At 37.2% G+C, this 15500-nt stretch overlaps 1 protein-coding gene across 6 annotated transcripts in view; it reads left to right on the forward strand.

Moving 5' to 3' along the window:
* The window catches only part of LOC130919999 (potassium voltage-gated channel subfamily KQT member 5-like), a 203622-nt gene that overhangs the window by 110725 nt on the left and 77397 nt on the right, over positions 1-15500 (forward strand). The window contains exon 1 of one of the 6 annotated variants that reach the window (XM_057842711.1): positions 14487-14606. The exons of the other annotated variants lie outside the window; for them this stretch is intronic. Coding sequence (XP_057698694.1) covers positions 14518-14606 — 89 coding nt within the window. The 5' untranslated portion in view covers positions 14487-14517. Of the gene's footprint in view, positions 1-14486; positions 14607-15500 lie in introns of those variants that run through there. 6 annotated transcript variants of the gene reach the window in all.

Raw genomic sequence — 15500 nt, forward strand, 5'->3', positions numbered from 1 at the left:
GGCTTAAGAATATTTTAGGGGGGCATCATAGGCCTGGTGACGCCACTGAAAATAACCAAATGAATCTATTCCAGTGTCCCATCGGAGCCTGCTAAAAAAAAGATGTTCTGTAGATCACATTTTCCATCTGTGATTCAAAATATACAACCTTGGAATGTAGACACTCAAAGTTTGCAATAAAAGGACAGTAAGTCACCCTAAACAAATCTAACAATTTACACACCATAACAGTAAACTGAGCTTGAGGAAACACTAAAGAGGTGAATGATTGTTACCAATGTTGATGCTTGGTCATGGAATTGATGTTTGACTACCCTATTAGTGGAAGCAGGCGTGGAAAAAAAAAACATCCTTTTATCTGTTTGTGTTTAAGATTGTGGACGTGTTTGTTTCCACTTAGCTTCTCTGCAGTCAGGCTCTGATGTTCCGCTTCTTGAACTCAGTGGGTAAAAGACTCAACAGTGTTAATCGACTAGTCCAAACACGCTGTGAGCCCTGGCTCAGATGCTCAGCTTCAATATCTCTACCACAGTAGGATTTGCAATAAGCACCAGAGTCTATGGACGGTCATAATAGGCTCCGTTCCGTCAGATTTAATCAGCTTTGCTCTCAGGGACAGAGGGATTACTGGGCCTTTGGTGAATAAAGGCCACCGGACCTGGCGGACTCTTAACACCAGAGTATTGTTTTGGTGTACAATATGCTAATCCCAATTAGAAGCAGTGTGCAGTGGGGAATGTCACATACCACAAGTCCACATGAGTCACATACTGGAGAGAATGTGTTTGGGAGAGAGTGAAAGATTGAGGAAGTTGTTCCCTCAGTCGTACACTTTAAAAAATTGTCATTCACAAAACTAAATTACAGTTTCTGTAAACACAAACTCATTATATACTTTAATGATTAAGAATATAACGGTATTTGTATTCGTCCGGAACCATTACAGTGCGGGCATCACAGTTTGGTGAACGCAGTCAGACAACGAGTACGTTTTAATAGAAAAAAAAAAAAATATATATATATATATATATATATATATATATATATACATATACAGTATATCGATGGGGTTGGATAAAATAATGGAAACACCTTAAAAATATCAACAAAAAACAATTTAATATAGTGTAGGTCCGCCTTTTGCAGCAATTACAGCTTCAATTCTCCAAGGTATTGATTAATAAAACTTGTGATTATTTTCCAAAGCCATTCTTCCTCATGCAATATTTTAACAATTACGTTCAATGATTATGATGGCAAAATATTAGGTGTTTAGATTATTTTGTCCAACCCCTGTAGTCCTCCTCCAATCCAGGGAGACGTACAGATAATGCACTTAAACCAACGACCGACATTATGGGAAAAACAAGTTGTACCAAAACAGACGAAGAAGCTATCATTGATCACTACCTAAAAATATGGGGAATGTGGGAACTATGAAATGCAGTGTTACTGAAATTTTTGAACAGTATTTATTATATAATTTTAATAAATCAGGAAATAGATTTTTTTGCTCTAGTCCTAGGCTGAAGTCATTGAAACACTGGGTGAGAATGTATTTTTCCACTATTTTTGAGAGATCCTTTTTCAGTTTTGGAACTATTTGAAGTATCGTATTGTTCCGAATATAAGACGGTATTTTTGCATTGAAATAAGTCTGAAACAGTGGGGGTCGTCTTATATTCCCGGTCTAGACGTTATACCCATCCACAACGCTAGATGGTGCCAGATATCACTGAAGCGATGTTCTGTCATTACAAATCTCAGCTACTGTCAAGTTTAATGCAGTTATTGCCATTTTGTTGTTTCATCACAATAGAAAATTTAAATATAAATTTATTAACATTTCAAAAACCAGAAGCTATTCATTTACGAATGTGATTGCACTTTAGTTTACATATTTAAACGTTCAGATGTTAAGATTTGAATGAGGCAAAATAACATGCTTTTTCTCTCAAATATATTGGTATAATCATTTGTTTCAGATGTACTGTAATTATTTTCTGTATAGAAAATAATTTGGTGTTCAAAAAGTCTTTTTTTCAAACTTAAGTCTTGAAAAAGAGGGGGTTGTCTAATAATCAGGGCCGTCTTATATTCGGGCCAATACGGTATTTTATTTTAGCCAATATAAAAATATACCTAATGTTAGAGTGTATGTTCACTGGTAGCGGTTTGCAGTTAAATGTGTGTAACCCAACAGTGAAAATGGTAGTATCTTATTTTTATTTAAAAAAAAAAAAAAAAAAAAAAAGTTGCCTGCTTGCGAGTGCTACCTGACTTAACTGTTACCTCAGCCGATCCCTACAAATAATAGTGGGTTGTCTACTTTTGCACATAAACTGGGAATTAAAGAATATTATAACAATAAAAACACATATTCACGTTTGATGGTTTCTCGTATGTATTTTGCACTTTAATAACAGCTGGGTTTTTTAGCCAATAAAACAAACTTTAACTTTCGAATGATATGATTTTAAAAAAGCCTGTTTTTCCTGTTGTACCAAACCCATACCGAACAGTGACCCTTGTACCTATGTACAGTGGGGCAAATAAATATTTAGTCAACCACTAATTGTTCAAGTTCTCCCACTTGAAAATGTTGGAGAGGTCTGTAATTGTCAACATGAATAAACCTCAACCATGAGAGACAGGATGTGGAAAAAAAAAAAAAAAACAGAAAATCACATTGTTTGATTTTTAAAGAATTTATTTGCAAATCATGGTGGAAAACAAGTATTTGGTCAATACCAAAAGTCCATCTCAATACTTTGTTATGTACCCTTTGTTGGCAATAACGGAGGCCAAATCTTTTCTGTAACTCTCCACAAGCTTTTCACACACTGTTGCTGGTATTTTGGCCCATTCCTCCATGCAGATCTCCTCTAGAGCAGTGATGTTTTGGGGCTGTCGTTGGGCAACATGGACTTTCAACTCCCCCCACAGATTTTCTAGGGGTTTGAGATCTGGAGACTGGCTAGGCCACTCCAGAACCTTGAAATGCTTCTTACGAAGCCACTCCTTTGTTGCCCTGGCTGTGTGTTTGGGATCATTGTCATGCTGAAAGATCCAGCCACGTCTCATCTTCAATGCCCTTGCTGATGGAAGGAGATTTTCACTCAAAATCTCTCGATACATGGCCCAATTCATTCTTTCCTTTACACAGATCAGTCGTCCTGGTCTCTTTGCAGAAAAACAGCCCCAAAGCATGATGTTTCCACCCCCATGCTTCACAGTGGGTATGGTGTTCTTCGGATGCAATTCAGTACTCTTTCTCCTCCAAACAGGAGAACCTGTGTTTCTACCAAAAAGTTCTATTTTGGTTTCATCTGACCATAACACATTCTCCCAGTCCTCTTCTGGATCATCCAAATGCTCTCTAGCGAACCGCGGGCAGGCCTGGACGTGTACTGGCTTCAGCAGGGGGACACATCTGGCAGTGCAGGATTTGAGTCCCTGGCGGCACAGTGTGTTACTGATAGTAGCCTTTGTTACTGTGGTCCCAGCTCTCTGTAGGTCATTCACTAGGTCCCCCCGTGTGGTTGTGGGATTTTTGCTCACCGTTCTTGTTATCATTTTGATGCCACGGGGTGAGATCTTGCATGGAGCCCCAGATCGAGGGAGATTATCAGTGGTCTTGTCCATGTCTTCCATTTTCTAATAATTGCTCCCACAGTTGATTTCTTTATACCAAGCGTTTTACCTATTGCAGAGTCTTCTCAGTCTGGTGCAGGTCTACAATTTTGTCTCTGGTGTCCTTCGATAGTTCTTTGGTCTTGGCCATAGTGGAGTTTGGAGTGTGACTGACTGAGGTTGTGGGCAGGTGTCTTTTATACCGATAATGAGTTAAAACAGGTGCCATTAATACAGGTAACGAGTGGAGCCTCGTTAGACCTCGTTAGAAGAAGTTAGATTTCTTTGACAGCAAGAAATCTTGCTTGTTTGTAGGTGACCAAATACTTATTTTCCACTCTAATTTGGAAATAAATTCTTTAAAAATCAAACAATGTGATTTTCTGTTTTTTTTTTTTTTCCACATTCTGTCTCTCACGGTTGAGGTTTACCCATGTTGACAATTACAGGCCTCTCTAATCTTTTCAAGTAGGAGAACTTGCACAATTGGTGGTTGACTAAATACTTATTTGCCCCACTGTACGTACCGAACTGTAACTTGTGTGCACCATTACACTCCTAGTAATAACACATTGTGTTGCCAACTCCCTAATAAGGGAAGAAGCTGTTGGCTGTCCTAAAACTCACAAGAAATCGCTAGATGATGTCACAATAACCTATATTGAATAATTGGCAATTTGAATGTAATTGTAAAGGGCGCTGTACGAGAGAGGAATAACATCATCGGAGAAAAAAACACCAGAAAAAGTCGCTAAATTTCTCGCTATTGTCGTTTTTGACAAAAAAGTCATCAAGAGGCTTTGGAAAGTCGCCAAGTCGGCAACAATGATGATACATAGCTTACAATCATATATAACCTTAGACAATACAAACTGATATTTTCAGCTTTTTTTTAATATTAATTTTGAGAAAAGTAGTGGCTAATAGTTTCAAAATTATGATCATTCAAATCCATGTGATTTTCTCTGTATCCATATATTTTTGGGAGATTTAGACATATTTTACCTTTCAGATGATATGGCAGAAACTTTGGCAAGAAGTGGTTATACTTTTATAAACTAGTGTGCTGCTTGCAAGAAGCTTGACCATGTTTTATACAATACATTAATAAACATGTTATTGGAACATTTCATGCCCCCTATCGTATTTTAGGATCACTGGCTGTTAACACTCTAAAAAAGGCTGCAAACATTTCAGAGTCTCATTTATTATTTAATAGTTATGTTCTTTTACCTGACCAGTTCTACTCTATAAGCTCCTTGTGTGTCTCTGTGTATCATCATGCCAAAGATTTGACTCTTGATTGATAAATAATGAAAAGAACAAATTAAGATTGACTTTGGTCCACTGACTAGTGTTGTTTTGTGACTCCTCGATAGCGCTGACAACATTATTTGTTAGTCTCGCTTAGTTCAGCACATCTGTAGGCAGGTTTTGAGACAGTGAATGGCAAACATAAACTAAACCAGCACAATCCTAAGAAACACAGACAAAAAAAAAAAAAAAGACAGAGCTAGAGAGAGAGAAAGCGTGGAGATGCTCAGCTGTGAGCAGATAAGGCACTCAGAACGTTGCGTCTGTATGGACATGGGTACAATGGTAGCTCTACATACGAATCTAATTCGTTACAGGAGCTTGTTTGTACGTTGAAATGGTCGTATGTCAATAGGGATTTTCCCATAAGAATACATTTTAATTCAATTAATTTGTTCCACAGCCCAAAAACCTACGCTTTATCCTTCATAAATACTGCAGGTACAATTATAAATAGCAATTACACATGGCAAAACAAATAAATTATAAATACAAATCAGAATAATAATGTAATGAATTGGGTTCTAATTTGGCGTTGTGTTTTGCATGCTGTTCCTGAACGCACCATATGACTGAGGAGAGAGAGAGAGAGAGAGAGAGAGAGAGAGAGAGAGAGAGAGAGAGAGAGAGAGACAGAGAGAGAGAGAGAGAGAGAGAGAGAGAGAGAGAGAGGGGCGCAATAGAGTTTTTACTTAAATTTTTCATGTTGTTGTTGTTGTTGGCTGCGATGGACAGTAGCTGTGTTGTGTTGCACAAGTTCTGAAATAAAAAAATAAAAACTGACGAAGCTGGCGACTTCCTTGTCGATGTCCAGGGGTTAATTTGTGCCAGATCCTGCTTGAACAAGATCCGGCACCTCTTGATTTTGGCCTCTCTGTGTTCCGCAACTTATTTGGGCAGATCAGGCACCTCTCGTGTATAGAAAATAATAATGATATAAAAAAGTGTTTTTTCAAAAAGACACACTAACGGGCAGGACCGGTTGCAGCAGGAGGCTTGCGCAGCAGCAGCTAGCCAGGTTCACGGACAGCCAGCCAAGCCAGGGCAGGAGGCTGCTACCGTTGCAGCAGCTGGTCAGGTTCAGCGCCACCCAGAGTGGGGCCAGCTAAAGTGCGAGCAGTCAGCCAGGTGGTCCACAAACAGCCGGACCAACAGGCCGGTGCACCTATGGGAAATATGGGTTTCGGCTGCACAATTTGTAAGGTGGAAGACTGAGGGGATGAAACTCGCAAAAGAAAAGGTTTGTGTTATTTTTTGTATTTAAATTTTTTTTTTTTTTTTTAATGTTTTAAAAGTTGTCCTGTTTAGAAACTAATTGCTGACTGTGTACTGTAAGTCGCACCTGTGGTTATGTGGGCAATTGCCCACGCTGGGCAGAGTATAGCCTAAATAATTGTAAATTGTTGTCATAACATTTATGCCATGGATGTTATCTGAAATTGAGGTGGGTAATTCCCACTGCATGGCAAGTAGGCATTTGCGTGTTGTTTTCACCACCATTTTCTGCGTATGTTCCGGGACCTGTGCCCGTATCATCATCCTCTCTCATATGTACTTTGCGTTCCGGCACCTTATTATTTACAAATTAAGCGCTGCCGATGCCACAATAATAAAAATTGTCACCTTAACTTATAAAGACTGGCGAACGGAGGTCGGAGGAGGAAGGTCGAGATCGTAGACATATTTCGGCCGTATTGTTGAGCCAGTTCACTAATGCGCACAACATGCTCATATTTTTCAACTTTTTCCATCTTAATTTTGATGGTAAGCATTAGAGCTGGGAATCTTTGGGCACCTAACGATTCGATTACGATTACGATTCAGAGGCTCCGATTCGATTATAAAACGATTATTGATGAACCCCCCTCCTTTTTTTTTTCTTTTTTTTTTTTTTTTTTTAAATGTTTTGTACATTAGTTCCAAAATTGTTCAAAAATACTGTCAGGCTAAACCACACTACTATTTCAGTATCAAGTTAACATATAGCAGTATACAAATATACAAAAATAACATTAAATAAAAAACTCCAGTCCCCATTCTGTATCAGCAGCTTTAAACTACATTCAATTAATTTAATGTTGTGAATCAACTGTTAAATTTGTTAAAATTGCTCCCGTTATGCCATAATTTCCCTTTTGTCTACTTTCGACATGTGAAAGTTTTAAAACTATTTTAAAGATAGATTCAAGTCAATATTTTACCGATTTAGGAGTATTTTAGATAAAAAGTTAATTAGGTTTGCTTGGAAGGTTCGCTACAACCAGTGTTGTTAATAACGGCGTTACAATATAACGGTGTTACTAACGGCGTTATTTTTTTCAGTAATGAGTAATCTAATTAATTACTTTTCTCATCTTGGCAACGCCGTTACCGTTACTGAGGCGGGAAAGGCGTGCGTTACTATGCGTTACTAAGTTGGTTGAATAAAAAAAAGTCTGAGAGAAACGGACTCACGGGGACGAGAGCAGAGCAGGACTGGGGAAGACGCCGTTGCAACCGCGATGCTAGATGGCTCCAATAATACCTGACTGCAGCCATAGCCGACAAACTACAGTGGTACCTCTACATACGATCACTTCGACACACGATCTTTTCGACATCCGACGTAAAATTTGAGCCGCCATTTGTTTCTACATCCGACGAGTTGCTCGAAATACGACGACATGACAGCACTGCAAACGAACGCACGGTGGATTTTCTTGTGTGAGAAATCAACACAGTTTTCAAAAAAAGTTGATACAGTTGGAGAAACAAGGAAAAAAGTGATGCTTACCTTTGAAATGAAGATGCAAGTTATAGAAAAATATGAGCTTGGGGTGCGCGTCCCTGAACTGGCTCAACAATACAGCTCCATGGTCCTCTTCCGACCACCGTTCGCCACTATTTATAAGTTAAGGTGACAATTATTATTGTGGTAACATTGCCAAGGAAATCGCCAGCTTCGTCACGTTTTTATCATTTATTTAAGAGCTTATCCAACACAAAACGCCCATTGTCTTAAGCAGTTGACGGCTCTCAAGAAAACGAAAGTATTATCTCTACCGCACAGACCTATCTCACTGAGACGTCAGCTTCGCGGTGCGTTCAGGGACAGTAAAAAGTGTCCGCCATATTAGAATCCGATTCGTTACATTATTTACAGGAATAATTATTAATTATTCTTCTTATTATTATATTATTCTGAATTATTTATTTATAACTTCTTTGTTTTTCTATGTTTAATTGCCATTTGTAACAGTGCCAGCAGTATTTATTAAGAATTTAGTGTATGTTTTTAGGCTTTGGAACGAATTAATGGAATTATAATGTATTCCTATGGGAAAATCCTGCTCGACATACGACCATTTCGACTTACAAACAAGGTCCTGGAACGAATTAAATTCGTATGTAGAGGTACCACTGTACGCCCAAATGACACGGTAGATATCATATTATAGAACTAGATGCAGATGTCAGACACTGCTGCATTGCCAACATGTTTTAAGGACTACATGCGTTTGTAAACAGCCGCCATCTTAAAGCAGTAGACCTCTCAGGAAGGCCCGGATGTAGAGATCCTTCCTAGCGAACCTAAGTAATTTTTTTTAATCTAAAATGCTCCTAAATCGGCAAAATCTTAACTTAAATCTATCTTTAAATGATGAAACAGTTTTAAAACTTACACATGTTTAAAGTAGACAGAAGGGAACTAATGCAATAACGGGAGAAATTTTAACAACTTTAACGATTGATTCACAACTTTAAATGACTTCCACACATAGCAAAGGTTACTAGCTAGTTATCGTAATACCCTTGTGTCTAGTTAAGTGGAGGGTAAAGAATTGGGCTTGGGCCAATTGTCCCCCAAACCCTTTAAGCTTCACATTGTGTCCCTGTTTTTTTTTTTTTTTTTTTTTTTTTTTTTTTTGAGAAAAAAAAAATATCACTAGTTACTTTGCCAAGTAACTAATTACTCTTACATTCAGGTAACTGAGTTACTAACGCAATTACTTTTTGGGAGAAGTAATTTGTAACTGTAATTAATTACTTTTTTAAAGTAAAATTAACAACACTGCATGGCACTAAATGCGTTAGTAGACAGCCGCCATCTTAAAGCAGTAGACTTTTTAGGACGGCTCTGTTGTAGAGAACCTTCCTAGCGAACCTAAGTAACTTTTTATCTAAAATACTTCTAAATCGGCAAAATCTTGACTTGAATCTATCTTTAAATGATGAAACAGTTTTAAAACTTTCATATGTCGAAAGTAGAGAGAAGGGAACAAATGCAATAATGGGAGCAATTTTAACAACTTTTAACAGTTGATTCAGGGTAAAGGGTAAATTAGGGTAAAGAATTGGGCTCGGGCCAATTGTACCAAAAACCTTCACAAAAAACTTCACATAGTGTGGCCAATGTTTTTTTTTTTTTTTTTTTTTTTTTTTTTTGAGGGAAAAAAAAAAAAGTAATTATCACCAATTACTTTGCCAAGTAACTAATTACTCTTACATTCAGGTAATTGAGTTACTAACTCAATTACTTTTTGGGAGAAGTAATTTGTAACTATAATTAATTACTTTTTTTCAGTAAGATTAACAACACTGGCTACAACAGCCTTGCAGTGAAGTGTACTGCTTTAAGATAGCGGCCGTTTATAACGCCCGCATCTAGCTTTTTGTAGATGTGCTGCCAACACTACCAAATCTCTATTGCATCTAGTCCTATATAAATGATATCCACCGTAACATTATATGAATGAACTTTGTAGCAGCTTTTCGGCAGCAGTCAGGTATGTTGTTGTGTTTTTTTATCTCGTTGCATGAGTTGAGCTAGAGCCGTGAGTTGAGCATTGGCATTACCCGAGGGGCCGGGTAATGAGAAGCATGATGTTTAGCTACTCTCGCTCCGTTCTGTCCCGAAGACCGCGCGGCGCGCTGAGTGTTGTGTACTTCCGCTTTACTTCGCATATTTCAATAATCGGAATTTGGATGTTTGTGAATCGTTCGCGAATCTTCCACGGCCGAATCGCGAATAATCTAAGAATCGGAAATTTTGCACACCTCTAGTAAGCATCACCTTTTTCCTTGTTTCATCACCTGCACTTACCTTCTTGGAACCCATTTTGATTTCTCTCACAAGAAAATTCGCCGTGCTGCCATCTTGCAGGAAAACAATGAAATTGCAACGTTGTTGTGAATCGTCGTATTTCGAGCATGTCATCTTACATCGAGACAAATGACCAGTTAAATTTCACGTCAGATGTCGGAAGGATCGTATGTCGATGTGTACCTTTATCGAGGTACCACTGTATATAGGCACAGTGGATGTAAAGGTCTGGACACATCATCAAAATTAATGTTTTGTTGTAATGTATAATGATTCCTAATTAAGTCAGTGAGTTAGAGCCTATCCTCGTCAACTATTCTCTCTCTCATTCAAACGCATTGACAGTTCAAATGGATTGGGTGTCTATTGCTGTAAATGGCACCCAATGAGTTAATTGATTGAGAAAACAGGCATAAACATACAATATCAGAAGCTTAAGTTAGCTTTCTGACCAACATATGGAAGATTTTACATGAATGAATGACATCATTGCATCGTCTGCCACAGGCATGTGTTTTTGATTATTTGTCCATTGTGAATTTTTCTACTCCATGATACCACAAACAAGGAACAGCTTTCATGGTGAAGTATGCATAGTTGACAATCTAGACTTGAAAGGGAAAAAAAATACTGATTGTTCATATTGTTCTCGTACAAATTGTCTGTTATGAACATTTTTTCTGAAAACTCTGAAACCGGAGACGTCATAGAAATAGACAGTGGTCAGACAGTCTGAAAGTCTTCTACGTAAAAGAGATTATTATGCCACATCCTACATTATCAAACATGAAGCAGTTAGGTCCAGAGGTATTTGGACATGCACATACTATCCATCCATTTTCTCCCACTTATCCGAGGTCGGGTCGCGGGTGCAGTAGTTTCAGCAGAGATTCCCTCTCCCAAACCACTTAATCCAGCTCTTCTTGGAGGGTACCCATGCGTTCTCAGGCCAGCCGGAAAACATAGTCTCCCCAGCATGTCCTGGGTCAGCTAGGCGGCCTCCTCCTAGTTGGACATGCACTGTAAAATAGGATAAATACACTTTACTTAAAAAAAAAAAAAAGAGGCGAACTTGCTGCCTTAGAAAATTTTATTTATTACTTACATTGATTAGATTCAACTTACTTAATTATTTCAAGTTTTAAGGACTCAAATTAATCTTAATATATTATAGTAAATTGTTTATTCTGAGTTTGCAGAGCTCAAATTAACTTTGAATGGATTAGATTAATAATTTATTTATGTTGAGTTTGCAGTACTCAAGACAACTTGAATGAATTAGTTTACAGTAATTTATATATTGTGAACCTTCAGTACTGAAGTGATACCTTGGTTAGCTTGAGTGCTGCTCATTCATCATATGCAGTTGAACTTCGTGTTTTTTTTTTTATTTTTTTTATTTTTTTTTACTTGATATAATTCTATAATATAAACACATGCTATATACTGTATACAAATAATACAAGCACATTCTAATTTAATTAATAACACATTTTGAAACAGTAATGATCCTACCCCCAAATTTATGAAGGGAGAACACTCAATGTATTAATTCAGGGGAATGAAATATTTTCAAATGCTCAACAATGCATTTAAGACACAAGAGACATTGGCTCTTGACATGTTATGTTAATGCTTGGTGTGAAATGAACAATCAGTAGTATAACCTCATGTAGTGTAACCAGAGCTTTCTTCAACACCTTCACTTACTTTACATCGATTTCGTAAGTAAATATTGAGGACAGCGAGGTAGAGAAGAATGACAGACACTGGCTTTTGTTTTCAACACTTGCTTTTCTCGTGCCCCATACACCACAATTGGTGGTTGACTAAATACTTATTTGCCCCACTCTATATACCATATTATATTGCAGCTTAGGTTGTTTCACTTTAAAGCTACAGTACTGGTCTCTGATTGTTGTAATGTGTTGTAACATGTAGTGCATTGTAGGATATGAGTGTATATTGTTGTAGACACCGATGTGACTATTTTCCACAAACACACAAGACTTTTATATGTATTGATTGGCTCTTTGGAACGAGACAGAGGTTGCTCACAGTCTGAATCAGCTGTGGCTTTGGAGTTCTATAGTGCTGAAAATGTGTTGAAGTGGACTTAAATTGTGCTCATACATAAAAATGGGCGCGAAGGCAGCGACAGGGTGGAATTAGAGAATAACAACAGCGAACTGGTAGACCTAAAAATGACACTGGTAATGGTAAAATCGATTGGAATGAAAATAATGGTTCAGTTTTGGGCATTAATCAATCAAGACCCGGCGTTGTTTGAATGAATGAATGAATTTTAAAAGTGAAATGAAGGCATAATTTCATATACAATAAAAGTGTTCCTCAGGATGTGCTGAATTCTTGTGCTAAATTTGTTGGTTGTCCAACTTCACTAACATGTTGGGTGCTAAGGATAAGTGAAAAAATAGAGGTGCCATTTTTCAGGTCCGTGTTTTCCTAATATCGCAATTCCAAGATTCACGAACAACCCAAGTTCAAGTCATAATTAGACTAAGTGCTGTAGCAAAATGGTTGCTAGTTAATTGGAAAGATGGGGATGTATACTTTTAAATTATGCTAAAACCAAATTTTTGAAAAATGGGTCACTGGGACTCATTTTGCTGTGCCGTGTCACAAATGTGCTTTGCAAAAACAATCTTAAATTGACATTGACATATTATTTGAGCGTGGATTATGATGGTAATTTTTTCTAGCATAAGTAAAGTGAATGAGACACATCTCAACACATTAAAATTTCTGAATTAAATGCATTTGCTTTCACAGGCTGTAATTGTCTAATTGTCTCTTTTTATTTTTCTAATTTTCATCCACCCACACAACATCACATCTCTAACGACCCACCTCACACATTAATGGTCAGATAACCACTACTGGACACTAATTTAAGCCGTATTAAAGTTGTTATACACTATTTGCATATTTGATCACATACTTTATTTGGTTCTGAGCAAAACTGTTTTTCCAAACAATGCATTATTATCTGGCACCTCCGTCGTTATTCCACAAAACAAACAGTCACACGCTTGGTCTGAGAAGTGTCCCTAGTCTGTGTAAACAACATAACAAATCCGTTTAACAGAGACTCTGAGAGCCTGCCAAAGAATTTACTGTTCACCACTTGGTGAATAAACTGGAAGTACAGTTCTTTTCCACACAATTCTGAAGAAAATGGTTTGCCGATTAGTAATGAAATGCTATCAAGTGTGCGGTTATCCTTAGTACCAATACTGTATGTTTTTTTTAAGGATTCCCATCTTTTTGTTTCGGCTTATCCCAGATCCATGAATCATTATTGACACACATGCAACCTCAGCAGCTCAAAGAAGTTAGATAGATATGGTTTGTACTTCTTAAAATGATTTTGAGCCTCACTTACGACTACGGGTGAGTTGGGGCTTTTGTGTGTGTGCGTGTGTGTGTGTGTGAGGTTACATATACAATAGGGCTGTAAAACAATTACAATTTTTAATCGAGTTAATCACTGCTTAAAAATTGATTAATCGTAATTAATCGCAATTCAAACCACCTGTAAAATATGCCATATTTTTCTGTAAATTATTGTTGGAATGGAAAGATAAGAAACAAGACAGACATATACATTCAACAACTGTACATAAGTACTGTATTTGTTTATTATAACAATAAATCAACAAGATGGCATTAACATTATTAACATTCTGTCAAAGCGATCCATGGGTAGAATGACTTGTAGTTGTTAAAAGATAAATGTTTGTACAAGTTTTAGAAATTTTATATTAAAACCCCTCTTAATGTTTTCTTTTTAATAAAGTTTGTAAAATATTCAATCACAAAATAAACTAGTAGCTCGCCATTGCTGATGCCAATAATTACCAGTGTTGTTAATCTTACTGAAAAAAAGTAATTAATTATAGTTACAAATTACTTCTCCCAAAAAGTAATTGCGTTACTAACTCAATTACCTGAATGTAAGAGTAATTAGTTACTTGGCAAAGTAATTGGTGATAATTACTTTTTTTTTTTTTCCCTCAAAAAAAAAAAATAAATAAATAAAAACATTGGCCACACTATATGAAGTTTTTTGTGGAGGTTTTTGGTACAATTGGCCCGAGCCCAATTCTTTACCCTAATTTACCCTTTACCCTGAATCAACTGTTAAAAGTTGTTAAAATTGCTCCCATTATTGCATTAGTTCCCTTCTCTCTACTTTCGACATATGAAAGTTTTAAAACTGTTTCATCATTTAAAGATGGATTCAAGTCAAGATTTTGCCGATTTAGAAGTATTTTAGATAAAAAGTTACTTAGGTTCGCTAGGAAGGTTCTCTACAACAGAGCCGTCCTAAAATGCCGACTGCTTTAAGATGGCGGCTGTCATTTTGCATCTAGTTATATCTATATACAGTACATCTGATATCTACCATGTCTACCATATCTACAATAACATGCGGGCGTAGTTTGTCGGCTACCGGCTACAACATGTATTATTGGAGCTACCTAGCATCGCGTTTGCTCGGCGTTACAACTTTCTTGCCTCCTCCCCGCTCCTGCTCTGCTCTGTCGTCTCGGTGAGTCCGTCTCCCTTAGACTTTTCGACCAATATAGTAACGCATAGTAACGCATGCCTTTCCGTCCTCAGTAACGGTAACGGCGTTGCCAAGATGAGAAAAGTAATTAATTAGATTACCCACTACTGAAAAAAATAACGCCGTTAGTAACGCCGTTATTTTGTAACGCCGTTACTAACAACACTGATAATTACTCAATGTTCATGGTGCTTAAACCAATAAAATCAGTCGCACCCAAGCGCCAGCAGTGGAAATGACACTGTGCTGTCATTTTAATCTGTTTGAGCGGGGCATGTGCGTTAAATGGGTCAAACATTTTAACGTGATTGATTTAAAAAATTAATTACCGCCCGTTATCGTGATAATTTTGACAGCCTTTATATACAACAATACTTTATCATGAGATCATACACTTACTCATGGCGTTATGCAATTTGTGTCCAAAGTTGGCTGAGCAAAAGTGGCAAAATTCTCGGTAGCCATGGTTGTTGTTGTTCTTGTTGTTTAAGATGTCGCGCTTTCGTAGGAGGAAGCAGAAATGCAGAGAAAACTATGTTGGCTTAGATAAACCAAAATGATGTGTTCTTGAAAATCGAACGTACTGTTTTAAAAGTTTTAAACATTGTTTTAACCATTAAAGTCGGTTTTGGTTCAAAATCGATCAATTGAACAGCCTTATGACTCAGTATGTGTGTTTGTATGCAACATCTGTGGTGGTTCTTTGGGAAAGAACAGTGCACAGAAAGGCTTATGGGTGGAAGAATCTTGAGGTACAAAAATTTGATATTTTAAGTATCACATCAAATTTCTGTACCTTGAACTTGTTCAACGTATTTGCTGTTCTTCAAAATTTAGTCGATTTATGGCGAGCTATTAACAACTGATCTGTAAAGT

The sequence above is a fragment of the Corythoichthys intestinalis genome, chromosome 8 (genome assembly GCF_030265065.1).
Source record: "Corythoichthys intestinalis isolate RoL2023-P3 chromosome 8, ASM3026506v1, whole genome shotgun sequence".
In the NCBI taxonomy this organism is placed as follows: Eukaryota; Metazoa; Chordata; class Actinopteri; order Syngnathiformes; family Syngnathidae; genus Corythoichthys; species Corythoichthys intestinalis.